General features: G+C 31.7%; 2 protein-coding genes across 4 annotated transcripts; both read left to right on the plus strand.

Annotated features, from left to right (window-relative positions):
* Positions 1 to 5,156: 5,156 nt before the first annotated feature.
* LOC134247578 (nacrein-like protein) lies at positions 5,157 to 9,295 on the plus strand. The gene is made up of 7 exons (XM_062729915.1): positions 5,157 to 5,230; positions 5,514 to 5,606; positions 7,293 to 7,355; positions 7,485 to 7,599; positions 7,867 to 8,093; positions 8,296 to 8,373; positions 9,092 to 9,295. Exons 2-7 carry the CDS (start codon positions 5,598 to 5,600, stop codon positions 9,122 to 9,124), a joined length of 525 nt encoding a protein of 174 aa, XP_062585899.1. The 5' UTR covers positions 5,157 to 5,230; positions 5,514 to 5,597; the 3' UTR covers positions 9,125 to 9,295.
* A 912-nt stretch (positions 9,296 to 10,207) lies between these two features.
* Positions 10,208 to 25,027, plus strand: LOC134247581 (uncharacterized). Of its 3 annotated transcripts, XR_009987888.1 has the most exons (7): positions 10,208 to 10,505; positions 12,293 to 12,458; positions 12,533 to 12,585; positions 20,075 to 20,203; positions 22,283 to 22,430; positions 22,897 to 22,931; positions 23,042 to 25,027. XR_009987888.1 is itself a non-coding variant. In XM_062729919.1 (6 exons), the coding sequence occupies exons 1-6, from the start codon at positions 10,426 to 10,428 to the stop codon at positions 23,227 to 23,229; spliced, it is 633 nt and encodes a 210-aa protein (XP_062585903.1). In that variant the 5' UTR covers positions 10,208 to 10,425; the 3' UTR covers positions 23,230 to 25,027. The 3 variants fall into 3 exon arrangements, 2 of the variants coding, with proteins under 2 accessions (XP_062585903.1, XP_062585902.1); XM_062729919.1 differs by lacking the exon at positions 12,293 to 12,458; XM_062729918.1 differs by lacking the exons at positions 10,208 to 10,505; positions 12,293 to 12,458; positions 12,533 to 12,585 and adding exons at positions 16,938 to 18,559; positions 18,774 to 18,826.
* Positions 25,028 to 25,537: the final 510 nt, after the last annotated feature.

Genomic DNA, 25,537 nt, shown 5'->3' on the forward strand with positions numbered 1-25,537 from the left:
CAACTAAAAAAGATAAGTCTATTCAACATCTGCACGATCTCAAGCAAAATTATGAATTGTAATATGTAATGATTATTCTTATTTATACGGTTAGTGGACACTGATTTAAAATCATGAATGATAATCAGAATGTCTGCGTTTAATTACTGTATATTGTATTTGAAATCTCAATTATATAAAATGTCATGTGAAATACGTTACTTAAACTCTGTACGGTACAAGTGGTAACATTTTATGTTGGTATCTGATACACTGTGAGCTGGCACAGTTGTAAACGTACATTCCCGAAAGTATGAGTTTGCTCAGTGAGCTGGCACTAATGCATCTCATATATATGTTGATACACGTACGGTTTGGAATGTGCTATGGCACATACTTTATGTATTTGTATGTACGTACGTGTATTATGTTTCTATGTTCGGGCACTATGATAATGTACGATATGTTCTGATACAAATATGATTTGTGTGCAGACACTTTCAGTTACTCACTTGTGCATATGCGTACATTGAGTAGTTATGACGTAATCTTTTATTCAATGAATTCAATTGAGTATGAGCGCTTTCACCAATGAATGTGAGCATGATGAGTATAGACATGTACATGTATGTTGGACTCAATCATCTCCTTGTCAGGCATTTTTAAAGGCCATGTTTACACGAGCGCTTGGTACATCTTCATTGTGCCAGAGCAAGCGGATCTGTAATCAGGCGAAGATTTATGACGGGAAGTTGGTTTGAGTTTACAACAAGCATGTGATTTGTATGATATCACTTAAGTATTGTATTTTATTCAAGGTAGGAACATGCCACCTAAGAGAAAAAGGAGTCGGGCGACAAAAGCTGCGGAGCCAACAGAGCCTCAACCAAAACGCAGTGAACCGTCGAAGGACCAGGAAATCGTGGATACAATCCAAAACGCAATACATTCAGCCATACCTGGTATTACGAAGGCGGTAATGGATGAGATATCCAAACGGCAGACTAGTACTGACACCGCTATAACGCCAAGTCCTTTAGAGTGGGGAAGAGGCCAATGTCAGCGCTGTGGAGCCTACGGTTAATCTGGGTATTTCAAACACTTTCCCTAAAGCCCCAGAAAGTATTTCAAAACCTCTAGCCTTAGGCATTGATTCTAAAATTAAATCAAAAATATGGGCAAACGAAATTTGTCGATTTTGGCACTTTACTAAAGCCAACTGAAAACCAAGTAAAATTTTCCATCGAAGAGGATGATGATGGCTTAACATTTGTAAAGGAAAAATCCACCCCTCTTAAGATTGTAATATGCGTCTATTGTTCAAAAACTTGCTTACCAGTCTACTGCGTCAGCAGCCATTCATTACGACAAAACGTTTCGTCAATGGAGAAAAATGTCTCCAACCAAACTCCCATGGAATCAACTAAACGCTGAATTGTATCAAGAGGCATTGGCATCCGGTTTGCAGTCAAAGTTAAAGGGAGTAACACAAAAACCTACTTTTCGTCCCTTTCCAGGTACCAAGGGGAGGACAGGGAACAATAAACTCGTATGTTACAACTTCAATAATTCCGAACAAGGAATTTGCTATAGAAAAGATTGTAGATTCTCCAACATATGCCAACGCTGTGGCGGAGAACACAGTAAAAAAACTTGCCCATCAACCCCAAAATTCCCTAATGCAGCAAACAAAAATAAGCAAAAATCAACCTCTCAAATCGGATCATCAGAAAGTAAACAGTCAACCCTTAAACTTACGAAATAATCCTTTTGATATATTAACTCCGGTGAACCCTCAACGGTTACAACATTGGCTATCAGAATACAATGAGAGTGACAAAACATTTTTAGTTGATGGCTTTACAGAGAGTTTTTAAATTCCTTTTCAAGGTGTTTGTGAGCTGAGGTTTTGTAACAACTTAAAATCAGCTGATCAAAATTTATCTATCCTTCAAGAAAAAATAAATAATGAGGTACGTTGTGGTCGAGCAGCGGGACCTTTCATAAATACTCCATTTAACAATTTTCAGTATTCACCATTAGGTTTAGTGCCCAAAAAACAAGAAGGGGAATTTAGAGTAATACATCATTTATCTTATCCTGAGGGCCAATCTATAAATGATGGGATTCCGCAGGATATTTGCTTGGTTCAATATCAAACCATCGATGATGTGACTAATTTATTAAAACAACTTGGAAGGGAAGTTTTGTTTGCAAAGACAGATATTGAAAATGCCTTTAAAATTATTCCAGTTCATCACAGCTTATGAAAAAATATTTGCTTTTTACGCTGACTTTATGTCAACCTACTTTCCTAATGTCTCTTTACTGCCCCCTACTACTGAGCATTAGGCACATTTTATAGCTTTTTGTTTTCAAAGTAATATCGCAGCATCAACCTTGAAAACTTACATTTTGGCTCTTAGTTATAATTTCAAAGTTCAAAGTTTTGAAGATCCATCACAACAATTTGTGATTCGCAAAATGCTACAGGGATATCAAAAGTTCAAAACTGTAGGAAGTGACACAAGATTGCCCATAACAACGTCAATTCTGAAACAGCTTGTGACTTCTTTGGACAAGTTAGGCATTTCAGCTTATCAATGCAGTATGCTAAGAGCAATGTATTTGCTGGCTTTCCATGCTTTTTTAAGGGTTGGTGAAATAACAGTTTCGTCTTCTACGAACGTTAAAAATGTATTAAATCTGGCTAATGTAAAACTCGTTTCGGATAAACTAAATTCCGGTGAATCTCTTGAGATTACAATGGATAATTTCAAACATAGTGCAGGCAAACATATCCCCACGTTGATTCTACAAAGAAACGAATCGGAAGAGCAATTTTGTCCTGTTCAGGCTATTCAGCTATTTCTTAAAGTTAGAGGCCAGTCACCAGGCCCTTTGTTTGCATATCCAAATGGTGATGGATTACTAAGACAACATTTTACAAATTATTTGCAAATGTCTCTTAAATGGGCAGGGCTAAATACGAGTCATTATAAGGGGCACAGTTTTCGAATAGGAGCTGCGACATGCGCTGCAGCAATGGGGATTTCAGAGGAAAAAATTAAACGAATGGGAAGATGGCATTCCGACGCTTTTAAAAAGTACATAAGAATCCCTGTGCTTCATATTTAGATCAATTTGATCATGGGGTCATGGGTCTCTGATCAAATAGTATCAATTAGTATTTCACCCCTTTATTTCTTCGCGAACGCATAGGTGAAGGTCAGCAGGTTTTTGAACAGTAGTGTTCCTTTCGGTTAATCTGTATATATGTTGCTGTAGGTAATGACTTTCAGACTTTTGAAATTTGACACTGGGTGTTGGGGACATGGGCCTCTGATTCCACAATGGCTAATGAACTATGGCTAAGAGTTTGTTGTCATTTGGAATTTGACACTGGGTCATGGGGACATGGGCCTCTGATTCCACAACTGCTAGTGAATTATGGCTGAGAGTTTGTTGTCACTTGAATTTGACACTGGGTCATGGGGACATGGGCCTCTGACTTCATATCGGATAATGTAGCTTTGCATGAAAGCATTTTGTTACTAATTGCTGCACGAATAATATGAAAAGTTTCGTCATGAGGACAAGGGCCTCTGACAATTCTTAAAAGGAAAATACTGACCATTACTTGTACATCATTTAAGCACTTTTGTATAACACAAATGTAATTCGTATTCTATATGTGAATGTTATCATATCTCATATTCATTGAAGACAATAGTTTTGGGTGGGTTTTATTCATTGTTTCACCATACACACAATAAGGTGGCGATTTTTTATGCCCCACCTATGATAATTGGCTTAACAAAATGTATTTGTTAATTTTATGCATATGTTTTTTTTATGATTGTGTAATGTTTGTCATTTTGTTTAATTAGTATTTTTGCATGATTTGTCTCGTCATTTATTAGATCAAAATAAATGACAATTTTCAATTCAAATTCTCTTCAATTTGTTTTTACAATATCAAACGAAGCAAAACTATTGTCAGTGTATTTGCATAAAATCTTAATTTACAATATTAAATTAAATTATGTAAAACATCTGACATGGCAAGAAGAACAACTCTGATTTTTCTCTTCACCAGTTTACATTCCTGTAATCTGATAATCTCTTATCAGCAACTGACCAGATTCCGCTAATTTTGCGCACGCCTTCATTCTTCCAGCGTGCATTGCCTTGTCAACATACATTCGCCAGTCATCTTGATTTGTTTTTCCCACCGTCCCACCCAAAAGCTTTTTACTTTTATGTTCTTGCTATGTTTGATGAGAGAAATAAATTGAACGATTTAAATCATTTTTGTTCTTGTGAGTATGTAAGAAGATTAATAATTGCGATACTGTTTAGGAAGGTTTAAAACTGTATGGGCGATTTTTTATGCCCCGCCTATGATAACTGGCTTAACAAAATGTATTTGTTAATTTTATGCACATGTTTTTTATGATTGTGTAATGTTTGTCATTTTGTTTAATTAGTATTTTTGCATGATTTATCTCGTCATTTATTAGATCAAAATAAATGACAATTTTCAATTCAAATTCTCTTCATTTTGTTTTTACAATATCAAACGAAGCAAAACTATTGTCAGTGTATTTGCATAAAGGCTAATTTGTTTAATTAAGTTTTGTATTGATTTTTGAAAATACATATCTATTATATGTTTTAACATAAAGTAGATTCTTCTTCAGGGCAATCCTGTGTCTTACTAATTATTACAGAACATCACAATTATAAATAAAGAGTTGAAGTACAATTTTTTTTTAGAGAAATCAAGTCATACTCTGTCTTACCTGTTAAGAATTCAGCAATAAATGTCGTTTTACAGAAAATTATTTCCATATTTAAAAGCATTAAGTCAATATGCATTTAAGAATCTATAAATAGTAACTCAAGTCTTTATGCTGTTATATAATTGATCATGTGATCAAGTTTGAGCCAATCAGAGAGCTTGGAATATATAAGAAAAATAATATTATGAAATAAAAAAATCTAGTTGCGATTAAAACATCACGTGTATGTGTCACTAATAAGCAAACTATCTCCGTTTTTTTTAATTCAAAAGGACATTCACCGCACTTCAAAGTGAATAAAGAGGAACGAGGAAAAATAACCCTTAGCCATGTTCCATATAGAAGACGTAGAACATACAACTTCGCACAGCTGCACATTCATGTTGGTAAAAAAGAGGAGGAAAGGTTCAGAACACTCTATAAACAACAAATTTTATCCCATGGAGGTATGACAAGGATTATTTTAAGTCCTAAATACAACAACAAAAGATTCTGAATTTCATTTTCGTTTACATGTCTTGGCAATTGAATGTAGAAAAAAATCTTTTATTCAAATTAGAGGAATAACGGTAAAAGCGTTAGATGCATAAGATTATCGTTTATGTAAAAAAAAAAAAAAACAACAACAACATGTAAACGGTTGTTTCTTTATATTGCACAAATGGGTAGTTATTTCTCTTTTAATGCATGAAATGGATTTTATAAGTCATGGTATTTTTTTCCTTTCAGGCTCACTTGGTGTTTTATGACACGAGGTACAAAAACATAACATACGCTAAATTTAGGCCAGAATGATTGGTTGTTCTATCGGTAATGATCAAGGTAAGTACATTCATCTAAAGATTTTTGGCATTTAACATTAAAAATGTGGAAATACCGTATGTCAAAATATAAAGATAAAATTAATTATTACGATATACAATTAAGAGAATATATTTGTAAATGTTATTCTGGTTTTACTATACAGTTAAAAAATCATTTTAAATTTAATTTCAGTTCAAATAATAAATCATCTATCATGTTTCAAGGTACAACATGACAATGACAACGATAAATAGGAAGAAGATGAACAAGGGCATATAAGAGACCAAAAAGACGTTTGAAAAATAATATTATTATTATCCATAAAAACAATATTTAGGGAATTTGTAGAAATTATGTTTGGTCCAATTATTGGTTTGAAATGCATACCAGGTAAAATGAGGAGGGGGTATTATATATATGATAGGACTTCTCATAGCTTTTCTCTTTTTAAGAAGATATGTCAAGACTGTTTACTGTCCTCATATTGGTCTCAACATTGAAAACATCTACAAAATTTAGATAATTATGTTTTACTTATTAAAATGACTAATTTTGATTTTGCTATATTTGAAGAAATCTCATTCGAAACAAGCTGAGCAAGCCTTCACATAATGTTTGCTGATTATTAGTTTAAAAACCCATCGAAAATTTTTCACTTAGTATTCGATGCATCTACGTATATGTACAGGCATATACATCTGGTGGAGAGCTTCAAATTTAGATTTGTACTAAGACCTTAGGGCCATTGAGCAGTAAGAGATTTATTTGTTTGTTCTTGCACTTACTTTGACATGGGACATCTGTTTATACATACGGTCTCAACCGAAGGACCGATCTTCACATCCTTGTTTAGGGATTGAGTCTGATACAGTACAATGTAAGATCAACACCCTACACCGCGACTCTGAAGTAAAAGTTTTAACCATATTGCAAGGGGCGTCCATTTTAACGATAAAATCAAATTTAAAACTACATAGTTGCCTGATGTGGCTCTTCATACCCTCAAGTGTCATGATTTAAATAAACTTGAATCTATTCTACCTGAGGACGCTTCCATATGAATATGAATCTTTTCAGAAAATGTGTCAAGATCTGTCCTTTCTTTTCCTTTATAAAGTTTTTGAGTCCTTATCTTCTCTAAAGATTAACCAATTTAATCCGGCCACATTGTACAGGAGGATGTTCCTTACAAAATGACTTGATATTAAATTTTTATTCTTGACAAGGAGATTGTTTAAAAGAAGTTTTCCTATATAATCTAATGTAAGACTTTCATCGACTGTTATAGTCGCGCTCTAACCCAGACAGGGTAATAGCTTCTTAAAAATCGTGAAAAAGATTTTTCCGTCTTCTTTCTTTTGACCTTTCCAAGTTGTTATTGAGAAGAGGCATTAAACTTCCCATCAAATTTTCACTGGTTATTTATAATCCAGGACGGGTCTTCCCTCCTTGAATGAGTGTGTGTTGCTTAATTAAAACGCTTGATTTTAAATTCTTTTTTCCTGGGAATGCATTTGGCAAGTTAAGTCGAAAATTGACCAAGTGGTTCTGGAAAAATATAAATATTAAAGTTAACGACAATGGATAAATTTTATTTAAAAGCCCGTTTGAGTCTTCAGCTCATGATCAGGTGAGCTAGATGCATTAAGCTTTTTTTTTTATTCTTTGTTCACATAAATTCATCAGAAACTGTTTCTTTTTAAGATTTGTAACAAAGGGCACGACAAGGACTATGCACGTCATTACAACAGAAGACGCTACAAAGGGGTATTGTAAAACTTTTACTTGTACAAATGTTTACAATGCATTTTGTAAAAGTAATAGTTAAATCGGAAATCTTTCTTTATTTTTGCATATAGAGATTCATAATTTGCTAAAACATTTTTTTTTCTTCAGCATCGTCGTTGTAAAGTGAGGTTTGCTAAAACACTGAGTGAAATAATGACTACATACTACAGGAAAATAAGGATGTATAATGGTAAAGGATATACAATAGAGACACGAGAAACACGTAAGTCATGTCATATACATGTGCATATATAACATATCAAATAACATTGATTATGATAAAAAAAAATGATCTGCAGAGAATGTTAATTACCCAGTTAAAACTACGCTTTCTTTACCATCAGTATAGGTTGTCTGTTTCATAAAAAATGTTAACTAACAGTAAAATGTTATATAGGTTATTTTATTTTGTCAAACAGCTTAAAGGTTTTTTTTCATAGAATATCTGACAGTGTGTGAACACAAAAAAAAATAAACAAATCTTTTGTAGAACCGCCATGTCATCCAGAAAAACTTCAACAAAGTTTCATTAAAGAACACTGCATAATGAATGTTGGTTCTTCACATGCGGAAGTCTCAGTATGTGGAATATCACCTCTGGACGTCCTCCCCTACGATCGTAGATTTTATACATATAAGGGATCGTTAACCACACCCCCATGTTTTGAAACTGTACAATGGATAGTTCATAAATGTCCAATAAAAGTAACACGCGAGGTAATACATTAGACTTTCCTTTATAACTGAAAAACTACAACTTAAAATAAATAAAGAAATCTTAAGTTAAAAAAAATAGTATATTCCATACCCCGATATTTCTTGTGTTATTCTTTTAAAAACATTCTTCTTTCTATACAATCCGATTCAATGGAAGCACATCATCTTTGAAACTGTTATATTAAAACAAATGCATTTCTAGGCATTTCAAGCATTAAGGAATGTTCAGGATTCTCACCATGATCCGCTGTCAGAAATGGGAGTAAGAAGACCACAACAGGTAAGTGTAAACTTCTATAAAACAGAAGCGTGAGTAATACATGTTATAGACAGAAAAGTTATCTAATAGGCAAAATAACGTTATTTAAGAATTTTTCTGATAAATGCTAGATGTGATTAAAAGTTAAACTTCAAATTAAGTGCACTAAAATGATACGATAATAATTATTTTAAAAAATGAGAAACAAAAAAGGGACTTGAAATTGAATTTCAGTAAGAAGAGCTAGGGTGCTTGTGGCATGAAAACAAAAGCTTTATTTTAAAAAGAAAAAAATTCTGAAACTCTCAATATATAGATCGATCGAGGTTATACAAGTACATGTTGGAAGTAAAGCAGATGTAGTAATACAATTCTGACAGTTATTCCTTATATTTACATGCTCTCGATCCCGCAAATTTACGTGCTTCAAGCCCTTTTCTGTTTCTATTTGTCTCGGCCTGCACGTGATTTGTTTTAACCGTGCCTATCGATGATCGGTAGATCAATGTGCTATAAAGTATTTTTACTATTTGTAATTTCATATCGGACGAATACATTGGAATGTAAATGTAAGAGTGCATTGTTAAATTCCTCTCCATCACCAAATAAGATATAATCCTTAAAAGTAATCAAATATAAACATGTAGATAGCCTTAAGGAAACATGAAATGCATGTGTATATCATACATATATATTATACGAGTATGTGCATATAAGTTTTACTAATTTTTTTCTTCAGAAAAATAAACATCCTGTCTTCAAAAACTTCTAGTACGATTGGAGCACACCAAAGGTATCATCGGCCTGGTGGATACATGTACCTCAGGAAAAAACATTATTTCTTAATCATCCATGATCACAATGATGTAGATTCTAGTCATTTTAAAATTATTTAGACTTGAGTGAATTGCTAATACACAGAACCTGGAAATATATGTTGTCTACTTCTTTTTTAATTTAAAGACAATAAAATGTTTAATTTTTTTTGGTTTGTTTTATTTTAATTTTTACTCATATTATTGAAGGATTAAGAACGAGTTGTTAGCTAATGCAGCATTAGGTTATAGATAATTGTATGTTGATCAAGCATATGTACATGTTCATATATATTCGTTTTTTGGTTTTTGTTTTTGTTTTTGTTTTTTGGTGCTCATATTCACTCTTACTACTTACAATGGTTATTTTATCTTTTAATTTCAAATAATAACAATTTCTTTGAAAGAACTATTAAATCCGATTGGCGAAATGAGCATATGAAACACAAAATACATTTTAAAATGCAATAACAATAACATCTATTGCATTGATTTCGATTTTTTACTTCATTTTTTCTATTTTAAATAATTTAATTTATATTTGCTCTGTGTTTCTCTTTGTCCCGTGGATTCAGAGCCAAACCTTTTCTTCAAGTCAAAACTTTTGGGAATTTGTTTTCTTTATTTGTTCAAATCTAAATTATATGTATAAACTTAAGATAATTAAGCTTTATACTTTAAAAGATATATAACAGGGGCTGTCTTTTTAAATTGAGGAAGCCATTAAATCAACAAGGACCTTTCAAAGTTTGCCTGTATGAATGCAATAATATTTGAAAATATAGTTTTGAAAAGCCACCAAAACATTTAATCTGGTTATCTTTTTAAGTATTTTCAAAAACACCTGCTTTACTTTCGCTTTTTTTAGTATTTGAATTTGTTATTCATTCGTTCCCTCGTGTTAACAGTCTACTTGGTCTGTATTTTAGCTGATATTGAAAGTCCAACAATATTTCTAAACGTTTCACACAAAAGAGAATCATTTTGCATATTTGTCATTAATGAAATTGAGAATTGTCTTTAATTAAAGCAGTTTATAAATATATATACTGTCGAGGGAAATGACTCCGAATGTCTGTTAAAACTTTGTGTCTTTTTCCCTGCATTAAATTTAATGATCTATTCAAGCACATGATAAAGTTTTTTATGGAATTTCAAGGAAATAGAAGCGCCATTTCCTGTTCTTCAATAAAAGTTGCATGTACAGAACACTAACATTTTCAAAGGAGAACCTTAATAATTCATTTTAATCCAAATTATGAAATATAACTTTATCCTGGCTTCATTATCAAATGCCATTTATCAACTTTTGAGTGATGGAATCTGTTCAAAATTGGGGTAAGAAATTATGAAGAAATATAGTTTGTTACTTTAATATCTTGGTATAAAAGTTGGTTTAATTTGTTCAACAGTTAAATAAGGAAGTATATGAAATATATGGAGATAACAAGCAACATTGGAGCACAGTTAACACACACCTACAAAACATCAGAGGTAGGATCAGGTACCATGGAAAAGTGAGAATCCCCTGCCGACGGGTCACACCAGCCATGAGCTCCTTGTCATGATCGGGATATACCGGCAAAATCGACAATTCAGTTCGTAAAAAATGGCCTAACAATAAGTATGAAAAACGTCGTTCGGTATTTGCCTTAATGATTAATTTTATTTGTTGAGAAGGTCATTGCATCGACCATAGATTTTACAGAATGATGACATTAATTTTAATGATGACAAAAACCAAGTCATTGTTTCGACGAAATGATGACTTTAAACGAAAATGCTGATATTCTTGTTTAAAGGCCCTCTACACCATGTGACTTGTGACGTATATAGAGAAAAAATTCTTTTACTTCCGGTTTTATGTAGTTTGTGCACTGACGATTTGCCTGGCACCGCTTGTAAGAGAGTCTTTCAAACGCTTTAGAGATAAAGGTTTTGTCAAGGGAAACAAGGGGGCTGGGTTTATGTTACATAATAATTCATAAACAACGGGTATCAGTATGACGAGAACTTTTAGGTTATGTATACATTCAGGCTAATCAGCCCACTGCCATATGATCGTCAAGAGTACCTGTAATGAAAAGTGATAGTTTTGCACACTAATCTTATTGTGTGTTTGTAAATATTGATAAAATAGTATGCGTTTCTAGTTTTCCTCTTTTTTATCTGTCCAGTTCAGTAGCCAATAATGAGTAACTTTTGTATGGTGACGTATGCGGAGACTTGCCAAAGTTTCTGAGTCCCGGGCAACAGGAAAAATAATTCCAAAAAGGAACTTTATTAACAAAGATTTTAAAATATTTTCTCTACATCAGTGCATTTAATTTCAATTCTTTTTTTTTTTTTTGGTGTAATATAATTCATTGATGTTTATTCAATATAAAAGGAGTCTTCCTTGATTTTTCTCTAGACGTATATTTAAAGAAAATGAGTTTTATTTATTTTATATAAATTAGATATATTTCTCTAAAAATATTTCGATAAATCAAATTAAGTTTTTATGGTTATTCTGTAGGCTTAAGAATATACGATAGGGTAAACAAAATTCTTTTGTGCTACGTATGAAAACGCCTTAGGAAAAATGTCTTGAAACTTGTGAAATTATGAAATAAAAAAATCGGTATAAATTACATTTTTATCCCTGGCCAGTTTTTAAAGATTGATATGCTTATTAAAAGTTATGCTCAATAATATGCCAACATAAGCTGTGTGTGTGTGGAGGACCCTTAATTAAATTGTTCGTCAATAATTTACCTCGCCTTAGATATTTTAAACACGTAAAGCATGATCTTGCATATCGAAGCAACCGAGAGATATTAAGTCCGTATGCAGGTGATGAAGGAATATTGCTGCCTAAGTTCACGATTGAATAATAAAGTTATCATGTTTATCATAAAGCTTGGTTTTCTAAGATTACCATTAACGTCTTTTTCAAGTAATATATCCAAATGTGTAGCAGATGTGACAGTCTCTGTGGTATCTTTTATCTCAAGCTCACCCTGTTACATCGTATCAACATAAGAATGGAAATAACCACTGTTAATTGACAATATGTCGTCGATATTTCTAATATAAATCTAGTTGAACGCCTCAGCAAGTTTTTTCCTCTCTTCACATATAAGATTTTGGATAAATTCTGCTTCTCATGAATACAAAGAATGTCTGTGATTAACGGGGCCAAATTTGTACCCAATGGAAATCCAATAAATCGTTGGAAGACCTGGTCTCTAAAAACCACATAGGAATTGTAAAGCAGGATCATATAAAACTGTAGAGTTAAAAGTACAGGTAAACAGATACATGAAATATTTTTAACTATATGTTTTACTTCAATGATATAAAAAATTCTTGTTATTAAAAAGGGGACCATTGATATGCTGTGAAAACTACCGCAAAGTTGGTGAAGCCTGCGAAGGTATTATGATATATTTACAACAACTTGTTATTATAAATTAAAACAAACTTCACTTCAGGACATGGGTGATTATTTCTGTACCTGTGGGGCTCTTAATTTTGAACGGGCAAAAATTCACCACTCATTATTATAAATTGCTAATACTGAAGGTAGAAACATTTTTCTCTAGATTTGATTCTTCTAACAGTCGATGAAATTCTCTACTCTCAGTGCTAACTGTTATATCTGATACTCATAGTGTTTCTCTATAACTTCGAATATATTTTACTTAATGCTGCATCGAATCATCTTCTTCTACAAAAAGGAAGTATAAATTACAAAGGAAAGGGCTTAGAAAAGAGTTTAAATTCGTTTTTCTTAACTCCACGAAAATAATTAAAAAGCATATTTGAAAGATGGATGTACTTTTTTTTCTTATATTACGATGTATTTGTGTATATCTAGTTTTGAAAGTAATTAATTAACTATAACTTCTTTAACATATTTCATATATTGTTCAGTAAAAGTGCCTTTGAAAAGAGATCATACTTGGATCTCAAAGCAAAATGGTTTTAATAACTCAAAAATTAAAATTTAAAAAATTAACAATAATATAAAATATGTAATGAAAAACATTTTAACAACACTAACCAGGCGTAGAAAGACAACTGTGTTATATGTACTTTTAAGATTTTTTGTCACTTATGATACACTTATATGTAAATAATCATTGAGTTAAAAGAAAAATAAGAAAATCTTAAACTTATTCGACTCGATTAGTTTATAATTAGTTTTGCTATCATATTTATAATTTACTGTCAAAAATATAGAATAGATTGATCATGAATTATTTGAAAAATCATTGCTAATAAATGTTGAACGACATTTTAAAAGAATGTTGGCCAGGAACGTTTGGTGTTAACTGCACTCCATGCCCTCCAGGTTTTTATGGAAAGTTCTGTAGAGAATCATGTAATCTCTGCACACCGTGTCATCCGGTTACTGGCTGTACTCCAACTGAATGTAAGACAAATCTATTCCATTTTATAATCAAACGCATCTATTCTTAACATTTTTCAAGAAATACTTAAACTTTATATATGCACATAGATTTTTTTTTAATTCAATCCTAAATAGTACTTGAATACCATAAGTACTTGATATAAATTATATCTTCATGTACCATCTCTCTCAAATATTCCCAACCAGCAACGAATTTCGACCGCTTATTGCAATGGAACAGGAGGGGATATAGTAACGCGTTTAGACACTCGTCAAGCGCTTGCCCTCTCAAGGCAGTCTTGATTACAGTAGCTGTTTTACCTTAAAATTAAGGAAAGAGACCATGGTTGATGAAGGTTGTGGTTAAAACTAATGTGTTCACTAGGTAACGATGACTGGAGCCATGGAAACAATAATTTGTTCAAGTCTCTTTGGATTCAATAAAAAAAATTGTACAAGACTTTGTACACTGTGCGGCTAAAGCAGTTACAATTTTGTCTGAACACCTGAAATCGCAGACTTTATTATCTAATATTAGTAAATTTTTAATGTCTCTCTTATATTTTTGCATATTTTCGTAAAATTGTTCACAAAAGTACATGTACCCCGAATTTCTTGTAAATGTTTTTTTTATTATTATTTCAAAATTCAGAGCCTTAAACTCGCACATTTAGTCAACTGAAAGGTGACAGAACGTATACTGAAAGAGAGTTTACAATTTCGGATACTTTTTGTAAATTTCAAAGATATCCAAAGTAAATAGATCTGCAAAATTAGAATCATGGAGCAGGTCAATATCTAGAAATTTAATTCTATTATTATAATTCATGTAGGTAAAACTAAGATAAAAGCGTCTTGACGTTGGAATTAGGAACTACAACATCATATCATATTCCAAATTATTGCTCAATGGTTTGATTCGTTTAAAAAAATAATTTTCTGCATGTAACTGGTACTGTTTGAAAAAGGTAAACTATATAGCTGACGTCGTTTTACGTCGAGGAGCAGTAAGTAGAATTAGCATTTTATACTGCGTCCTAGAAAACGTAAAGGAAAAAAATATTAAAATGCTGAGACGCAGGAAGTATGTTTCTAAAAAATGGCTTGAGGATTTTCATCTAAATTGCACAGGAGTTTGAGTGGTAGATTAGCCGATTTCAGGTGATAATACATGTACGTTCTTTTGTGAAATATGAAAATATTATATAAATATAGCCCTTTGATGGATGAACCGAGCTAAAGGGCTACATTTGTTATATTATTTTTCACATTAATTGACAAAACACAATTTGAAAATAATGGGAACAAGGCACAAGTTTTTTTTCTCTTTAACACTTATAGAGACTAGAGATCAAAATAAATTAAGCTGTTAAATGTAATTTTTTTTCATTTATATTGATGGAGTAATTTCATGAATTTCGAGGATTAACTTATTCAAAATACTACATTTTTTGTATCAATTTTTGACAAACATATTCAATATGTTTAGATATAAAGTAGATTCTAATTCATGGCATTGTTTCGTTTCATCAATTACTGAACATTATAAAATATTGATACAAGTTGAAGTATATACTTTTTCAGGAACATCAAGTCACACACTGTATTAGCTATAATTGTGAAACCAGTACTATTTTTGTTTTATAAAAAATAATCTCCATTTTAAGAAACATCAAGTCGATGTGCATTTCAGATTCTATAAAAAGTAACTCAAGTCTTTATGCTGTTATATACTTAATCATGTGATCAAGTTTGAACCAATCAGAGAGCTTGGAATAAATGATTAAAATAATATTTCAAAAGAAATAGAAACGTCATACAAAGAAGGATGGATGCCGCACTGTTGCTTATCAGGTAAGAACGTATTTTTCTTTGTTCTAACTTTTATACTACGAGTAACTACAATTAGATATAGTAAATGATAGATTGCATTAACTTAATGATTTTGTTACACTCATGACACTTTCATGCACCTTTAATATATGGAGGATCCAAATCCAGGTGTATAAATAAATTGTAGAGAAACATAGGATCTCCCAATTTTCTTTTTACCTTTGTTTCATTAATAAATGACATATTTAACTACATACATTCTTAGTTTTGTATTCTGGCTGAAAAAGAACAAAGCTGCGGGACACAATATGTTTTAAATTTAATTTTTCATTCTATTGGATATGGAGGGAAAAAGTACATGTAAATTTGTGATCACTGTGGTCTGCTGTAAAATATTTTATTGCAAATTAATTAACTATACGTTTTAAGAACTATTTTATATTAATTATTAATTTTACATTAATTATTGATTAACTTCTTATTTTAGGATTGATAAATGATGCCAATACTTTCATGCATATTTTTGTTGATATATTTAGTAAATCTGTAGTTGATTGGATTCAGACATTGCACGGCACGTTCAAAAAACAATTTTAATCAATGCTTACTTTACGCCTGCATGTTACACTTGGGTACGTTCCTTAGATAATTGACCACGAGAAATAAGACAGAAGTGGTCGGACCAACCCATAGTGCAGGATAATATGAATGAATTAAGGCACAGGGAAAAACTATGGCAGTCTAGTACATGTACCGTGTATATTAATCCCCTACCAAGTGGAGTTATCATCCCGTCTTATTTTGAACGCATGGGTAAATATAAAGGAACGATTGTGTGTTGCTGTTTTTATCTCTGCTTACATATTACAAATATTATTGCTGGAATGAAATTACTCATTGACTGACAACCAACAGAATTATTATGTTTCATCTTTATGTCATTACATGTAAATGAACTGAGTATCTATAATGGATATTGGTATTGAACAACCCTCGAATGCTTTTGTTGAACTTTGGCTTGCTTTTCAAAACTGGTATTAGTATTCTACACTTTGCGGAAATTGATGCATAATAATAATATCTATAGTTGGTCACTTTGTGATTGTCTGAGATTGGTTTTTGAGGAGAACAGCTTAGCGTTTTCCTCATAAATCATCACCACGACTAGTAATCAATTAGTTTAATAGATTTATGTTGTACTTTGTGCTTGTGCACGTGATCAAAAGGATTTGTCCTAATACAGTCTATGTAAATGGAAAACTTGAAATCAATATCCGATGGTCTTTTTATTAATATGTAATTTATAAAGTTATTTCAAATGTGTTGTCCTTTTATATGTAGACATAAGTCTTATGATATTGTTTCCTTGAGTTCAAAGTTTGACGTCGCAATGGTTTTCGCCAGTAATTATTAGTAAATATAGATGTAAAATGCAGTGGATTCTTACATTAAAACAACATGCAATATTTTAAAGCTTTGCATTTTGAATAAAGCGTGATAAAAAAATTGTTTTGATTGGGTATAAATTTAAGCAAACTATGAGTGTGTTTTTCCTCTAAAATCGGGGTCAGGGTCTTTCCATCCTGACAATTCTAATTGTTCAAAGTACAAAAACTGCATTTATTTTCATTCAACATACTTAAATTTTTTCAATTATTGCAAAAATGTATCGGTCGCCATATTATTTTAGATGAGAGACATAAATAAACAGAAGTATAAATGTCAACAACAAAAATTGCACATTTGGTGTAAACAGTATTACGAAAATATGTAAAAACTGGTTAAAATGCATAAATCTGATGCTGAGTGTTCCTAAGTACTTCCTACTTATGAGATACTTTTGAACTGGGAATATCAAGGAAACTACCTTACATTAGAAGTACAATAAAGCAAATGCCTGAATGAAGAGACCCGAGAAGGAGTTATTGCCCTTGTCAACAATTTTTAAAGATTGAATAATTGATTAAATAAAGGAAATATGCATTTTAAATTTTCTTTTACTTTACAATATTTATCAGTACACCTATTGAAAAGCATTCCTCCAAAAGATATTGTTCTATCAGTTATTAATCTAAACTAAAAACAGTTTTTGCAAAAAAAAAAAACTTATGACATCATAGGAGGGTGGAATAACCTTAAGTGATTGAAACAATTCTTAGTTTCTTGTTTAAAGTCTCTAACTCATATTTAAACGCCCCACTTGTCGAGACAGGGTTGCAAATTCATACCTATACTTGGCAATCAAGATCATTGAGCATTGGGGGATCTTTTTCGTGCCAAGACCTATATAGCCACTTCTAAAGATCTCTTACTTTACATGTATATCGTCTCTTCATAAGGACAGGTCTCCACGTCCAGCATTGGTTTCGAACCCACGACATAAGGATCGGCTCTTTACTTCACGACTCTTAAAGCACGTACGTTTTAACCATAGTGAAATGCGGGAGACTAGAAATAATTGAAATTAGAATAAAAATCATCAAAAAATAATTTATTTTATACTAATTGCGATTGTGTGTCTTGAGTCTAGATCCCCAATTTTAACAACAATTTACTATTGTTACTAAAGTATCGTTGACTATAAATAATTATAGTAGATGCTTTGATTAACCATCGACTTTTTGAGATTGTATGCCTCTTTAATTACAAATCTATTAAATTAAAATGAAATATCAGAATTCAAAATCCATACAATAAAACACTTGGACAGTTTACCTGGATTAGATGTTCAGTATAGTTTCATTCAAAATTCAACTCTATGAAAACTGCGATAGAGATTATAATTCATTTTATCTTTATTAAATAAACATGTAATTGATCGAGTAATTTCCTTGATTCAGATTGATTGACTTTTCATAAATACAAATATTATAAGAGAGGGAAATGATCCTGTCTGAAAACACATTTGTTGATTTTTCAAATCTTGCATTGCATATTTTCATATTTGTGCATGAAATAGTTTTACAGGAGTTCAAGGAAATTAAACGCCAACGTTTTGTGTTTCTTTTTTTTCGTTCCAATACACGTATTCAAAGCTTGAATTTTTATAACAATATTACCAATAATTTATTTTTGTAATGAAATACTGCGTTATCATTGCTCTGTTGGTAAAAGGAATTGGACTGTGTATAAATACTTCAGGAATTTGTTCAAAGAGCGGGTAAGGAACTCTGAATAAATACATGTAAATATAGTAACGTTCAATACAATAGTCTTGGAAAAAATATTTATTTGAATTGCTTATTTAATGCTAACGTTTGATTTAAGAAGTAAATGAGTTCGATGATCTTGAGGATCATTTTCGGGTTATTGCTGTGTTTGCTTATACATTGCGATTAATAATGATTTTAAAAACTTTAATTTGTTATGTTAAGGGAACCCTTGACATGCTGTGAAAACTACCGCAAAATTGGTGAAGCTTGCGAAGGTATTTTAATTTATCAACGACTTGTAATTAAATAAAAATAACATTTTGGGGGTGGCGTTGGTTTGTATATACGTGTGCTTTATTAAAAAATATTTTTAACAAGCTTTAATCTTCTAATGGTCTATGGAATCCTCTGCTTCCACTTCTAAGTGACGCATTTATTTCAACGTATTTTCTAAATTTTCGAAAGCTGTTCTTTTAATAAGTCTATTTTATTTGAAAAAAAATACTGAAGTAAAAAATATCCTTTATTTTGTACAATATCAGGGATATCGTTGAATATATATAAGAACAGGTTATAAAATGAGCATTTTGAGCTCGTTTTGTTAAAAGAAAAGCTAACTTGGAGTAAAGGAGTTTCCTCGTAAAAATTAGTTTGCTACCTGTGCACACTCTCTTTAGTTCATCAGTTTGATGATACTAGACGGTATTTTTATTGTTTACATAATATGTTAAATTTATAAAGAAAACGAACTGTTTGAAAGCTAGCTCAAAACTCTATTTAACAATACAATGTTTTGAGCATTTTTTGAGCGCAGCAAACATGGACCTCTAAAACATCAGATGTGGATCGCCGACCGGTCACATCCTTCTTGTGCTCCTTGTGATGATTGAGAAATAAAGAAAAATTCCATCGACAATTCAGTGTGTAAATAATAGCTAAACAATAAATATGAATAAGTATGAAAAACGTCATTTAACATTTGACTCCATGATAACTTTTGAATGGGTAGGGCTACGCTTTCATATTTCACAGGTGTATTTCTTGTGATAAGACCTTTCTTTAGGTACCACTAATTTGACCTCTTGGCTTGAACTTAGAGTCTGACCCGCTTTTAACATCTTTAACCTTGGCTATAACTTTTTAACAGTAAGTACTGAGGCTTTCACACTTCAGATATGCATTCTTCTTTTACTGACTGTTTTGACGTCTTGATATTGACCTTGGAATTTGATTTGCATTTGAGAAACTTCAGTCCTCGCTATAAGCTGCCATACGGGGATATCAGTGTTTTACGAATATTTCTTGCTTTATTTAGTAAATTTGGACCACAAATAAGCCATAATGAGACTTGTTATTTATTTAAATGCTTTGTCTCGTAATTATATCCATATGGGTGAAATATTTTTACACGGATTTAAAACACCAAAAAAAAAAAAAAAATAAATAAATAAAATAAAATAAGCAAATATATTTTTTTATTTACTTACTAGTGTTTCATTGATTGAATTAACTTCATTTTAAAGAATGTTGGCCAGGAACGCATAGTTTTAACTGCACCCCATGCCCTCCAGGTTTTTACGGAAAGCTCTGTAGAGAATCATGTATTAACTGTACACAGTGTCACCCCGTTACTGGCTGTGCTCCAACTGAAAGTAAGAAAATTTTATTTTATTTCATAGTGTCATGCTTTTTGAAGAGATACCTATTCTTTGTACAGGTTTCATAAATAATACCTCAAACGTTCCAAAATAATACACACAATCATAGAATCAATATATATAAATACAGGATATAGATAAAAGACATTTTGTGAGTACAGAAAGGTCAAGTAATTGACAATGTGAAGTAATTTTTTCATGATAATTTAAAGCATATGAGCTTCATTTGAGAATTTCAATTTTGTTGGTCAGATGTTTTTTCTGATTAATTTGTGTGTAATTTTAAGCCTCATGAACAATAAGACCAAAATAAAGTTTTTAAATGTTTCAGATAAAATATGTCTGTACAATCGAAGATATAATCGTACATGTATTATATCAGAAATCAATATTATGCAGTTCTTTTTTCTGTCATTGAAATAGTTCATTATACATTTGCCACAAAATTTTCCTATGTCGAACATGCAACTAATATTGCTTTAACGTTTTCTTTGAGTTATACTCGTAGCATATTTTACCTCATGGGTAATTTCGCTGAACAAATATTAAAGAAAGAAATTACGACAAAAACAAAAAAACAAGTGCAAAAATGCCTTATTAAATGCACCATAGTGCGAAAAGGCATAATAAACCTCATTTCTGGAACTTCTCATTTCTTTACAGTTCTATGACCAAATTCACAGTTATTGTAAAATCAGTATATAGCATTTCAAGAAATCGCCTTCACTTCCCATATTCATATTAATTAACAACAGATGTGGCTTTCAAAATAATTGGGGAAAATGTAACTAACCATTGCACTAGTTATAAAATCCATCAAATTATTAGTTTGCTACATGTCCTTTTAACTCTCTAAAAAATTGCACAAAATAAAGATTATGAACATGATTGAAAAGTAAACATAGCTTACATAATATGTGGCCTAATCGATTATATAATATGTAAAAACAGTCTTCATGTACTCTGAGACCAAATATTCTGATTTTTTTCTAAATCTATGCGTAAAAATAAAAAAAATACATTTATTAGATAATTTTTTGTTTGACTGAAAATCAGGATCCAACGTCCAACGTTTATGTCCACCACGAAATGTAAAATGTTACATACATAATTACTCAACAATTTTTCATCCACTAATTCAAATCCCATGCATATGATTCAAAATTTTTTTACTCAAACTACAAATATTTGACCACACGAAAATATGTGATTTTACAGTAGGTTTCTGAGGAATATTTTTAAATTAAATCTGTTGGAAAAACGCTTTAAAATAACAATGCTGAAGGACATTTATGCAGCCCAGGTTTTAGCCCAGTTTTCTTTTATTTCCTGTATAACTAGAGCTTTTTTATTTAAGGACCTTTGCATGACTTTCAGCATGTCAAATGCTCTTTTAATGATGTCCTCCCAAATCTATTTCGAGATAATACCGGAAAAACATTAATTTGTATCATTTTTGCATTATTTGATAACACTTCAAACGCCCAGGAATTAAGAGCTTACCTTTTTTATGTAAAAATATGTTAATGTTTTACAATGTACGGTTATAAATCAACAATATGTTGTTAGTGTGGGAAAGGTACTTTGTACTGTACGCATATACATTGTACACATAAGTCTTCTGTTACCTCACTTTAAAAGACAACAGTAATAAATGCTTTTGATATAACATTCAGTGAAGATATAATATAAAATTAGTATGTACGCGTGAGGAAAATTAGCAGGTGCGAGAAATTCAAAATAATTACGCAGTGGAGGACAAATGACCGCAGCCCTTGACATGTTTAGTGTAAATCGCAACAATTTCTGGATTCGCTATAGATGTTTAATGCACATGAGTAGATAATTACCTCACAAACAGTGAACAACAATTGTAATGATTTCATGAATTAGTAAAACCTCCGTTTATTTTTTCATATCGCTATTCTATTTGAAATCGGTTTTACCTGTCAAAGCTTTTGTTAAATTCAACATGCATTGTTTGATTTAAAGCCCGTTGACACAATTGTCATACGATGGTCATTAAATTCTGTTTTATATGATGAACCTTCACGTTTTCTGCTTTTATTAAAGGTTATGATGAGAATACTACATATAATTCTGCTGATACATCAACAAGAGTACATTTTTTCAACCAAGGCAATGTTTGGTTAGCTTTGTCGGTGACTATAGCCTGCAGTGTTAGTTTTACAGTTTCTATCCTTATATGTTGTAAACTAAGGTAGGTTCAGCATTACATTTAATCTTAGCGTTATCAAATTAATGCGTTCTCTTGCTTAGAATCTATAAAAGTAGTTTTCCCTATAGAGAATTTCATCACATATTACATGTGTTTTAAATTATCATAGCTGGGAATTCAGCTGTAGCGTCAATATTAATTTTTTGTACCATTATTTTTTTGCAAGTTTACAAATGCATACTTTGATTGGGGAAAAGTGTTTTTACAGCAATTGACGGATGGGGGAGATTGTAACTAAATTGTGTATAATTAAATTAATAAAAGTATACTAGTATCAGAAAAAGGTAATAAATATGATTATTATTAGAAATACGCTTCAACAGTTTTACTTCTTTTTTATTTTCTTGGTAACATTAATTAAAACGAAACAAGTATCCATTTTTTTCTTGAAAATTTGCCCAATTATTTGAAAATGCATTTTATATGAAACAAATTTATTTTTAAACAGGAAGTGTACATCGAAACAATGCCAAGATAATCAAGGTAACATTGCTTATATCGAATCTTGTTAAGTGAAAATTTTAATGTATATAAATATATGAAATATTCCTAATTTTGGAAGTTTTTGCATATTTTTATACTTTGTTTCATAGAGTCAGAAAAATCATCTCCAGAGATGCAGATGCGTAATTCAGCTAACTTGTTAACACGAGAAAATAAACCAGGGTTGCGCTTACAAAACAAGTATCATGACACAAATATGGAATACGGTCAATTTGAAGACTTTGGACCCTATGACATATTAAATTTGAAAATCGGAAAAGACTCAGGAAAAGCTTAGAATGTTTCCTGCATGTTTATGAGTTTCTCAAAACCATCCTTACTTAGTATTCGTCGAAGTGTCTACTTCTGAAGCGAGAATGAGACGAAAAGAAAACAACTCTCGAAGAAGATCTTACATTTAGGGTGATACGTTAAAAAAATTTGATTTTGCTTTTTAAGTTCATTGTGGCCGAGATTATTGTGACTTCTGTGACGTCGCACATGTATACATGTACAAGTTAACGGACATGAACCTCCCTATAAATTGTTTTGATATTTCCTTCCCTCTATAATCATGATGTTTTTTAAATTGTTCGCAAATACTACCCATCTCTATTTTGAATATTGACTCACATTTTCATGCTCACTCCTCCATGGCACCTGACCCCACCTCTGATTTTTTGAAGGTCCGAGTTTGCTCTTCTTCTATTATGTATTGCTTAGTGCACTTTGATCCTGAATACTGTTCGTTATCTCCATAGGTTTTATACAATTCTTAAAATGTTATTTTGGCAATGAATTGCTTAATTTCTGTTTAGTACACTTTCCCCTGAATTTAAATACCGGTATCCGATCTCTTTTTTGGTTCAATCTTATATTAGAGCCGTCGCCCGCGTGGCGCAGCGTTTTAGAGATTTTGCTCTAGAGTCGCGAAGTAAGGAGTTGATCCTTAAGTCGCCGGTTCGAATCCCAATGTGGAACATAGAGACCGGTCCTTCGGAAGTCACCGTATTCGAGGACCCATGCTGCAGTGGGTGCTTGCACGAAAAAGATCCCTCACTGCTCTATGGCCCTGAGTGCCGAGTATAGGACAAAATTTGCCACCGTCAAGTTGTGGCGTCTCCATATGATCATGAGGAAAAATTCTCCAGAGGGACGTTAAACAATATACAATAAATCAGTCAATATATTAGAATTAAATTCAATTAAAATCTGATATGCAAAGAACAAATTATTGTAATCCTTAATGGCAAATATTAAGATACAAACAGTCCTTTTTAAAGTTAACATTAAACTTGCTTTTTGATTTTCTATCAGATGACCCGTCTCAGGAATAACAACACATTGCACTTTAGATTGTTGTGAATTTTTATATAGAAATTGTTAGACTTTACTTTTGCCTTGAATTGTTTATTGGATTTTACGTTTACCTTATCATAACAAGAAGCACAACGTTGTTGTGATCAGAAGACAAGTGATGTTAAGGCCTATATGATATCCTGATCCCATCGCTCGATTATATGTTCTTAGATGTCCATCTTATCGTTTTCTCCCATTACATATAGTTTCAAAGGGGTTTTCACTGGTCGTTATTTTCATATTTCATAGCACTTTATGGTCGCCTGCGTGGCGCAGTGGTTAGAGGTTCTGCTCTAGAGTCGCGAAGTTAGGAGTCGCATGTTCTAATCCTACTGTGGGACGTGGAGACCGGTCCTTTAGAAGAGACATATAAACAGAGGTCCCGTGTCGCAGTAGGTGCTGGCACAAAAAAGCTCCCTCAGTGCTCAATGGCCCTTAGTGCCGAGTATATGACTAAATTTGTAGCTCTTCACCGGCAAGTGATGGCGTCTACATATGAGTGAAAAATTCTCAAAAGGGACATTTAACAACATACAGTCATATATTTTTTTATGGAAAATATGCATGATATATACGATTTTGATAGCAATATGTTGTACTCTCCTACAGACACTATTTGCTAGTAAATAGTTAAAATATCGTGAAACCGGAAGGGGGCTAGGGACATTAACTTGATACAACTTCTGATTTAAGAAATTGGTATTTGGTTGGTACACAATTTATATTGTTTGATTGATCGTTTAAGTATTGTTCATTTCTTTTTATATTTCTTGCAGCAACATACCTGTAGATTTTGAAATATTTATGATTGTGCTCCTTAATTATTTATGTAGTACTATATATTGAAGAGATTAAATTTTGCTTTTGTTAACAAACAATCAAACTGACAGTGCTCTTTTGTCTTTTTTGTTTCAAAATGGAAATTCCAGTGACATTAAAATAAAAATATATATATATATATATATATATATATATATATATATATATATATATATATATATATATATATATATATATATATATATATATATATATATCAAAGAATTTATACGAGGCCCGTTCAAATATTACGCGGACTATGCTATTATTTACTCTTACAGACGTTATATAGTTATGGAATTTCACAGAAATATGTTTCTTAAAGATTCCAATAAATTTTGGGCAAAATGTCTGTATTTTAAAAAGACTCTACTAAAATTATGGGTATGTTGATATCGCTGATGGAGAGGTACGGAGCACGACAAAAA

The sequence above is a fragment of the Saccostrea cucullata genome, unplaced genomic scaffold, assembly GCF_032062105.1.
Source record: "Saccostrea cucullata isolate Sc308-1 unplaced genomic scaffold, CSIRO_AGI_Scuc_v1 ctg9635, whole genome shotgun sequence".
Classification (NCBI taxonomy): domain Eukaryota; kingdom Metazoa; phylum Mollusca; class Bivalvia; order Ostreida; family Ostreidae; genus Saccostrea; species Saccostrea cuccullata.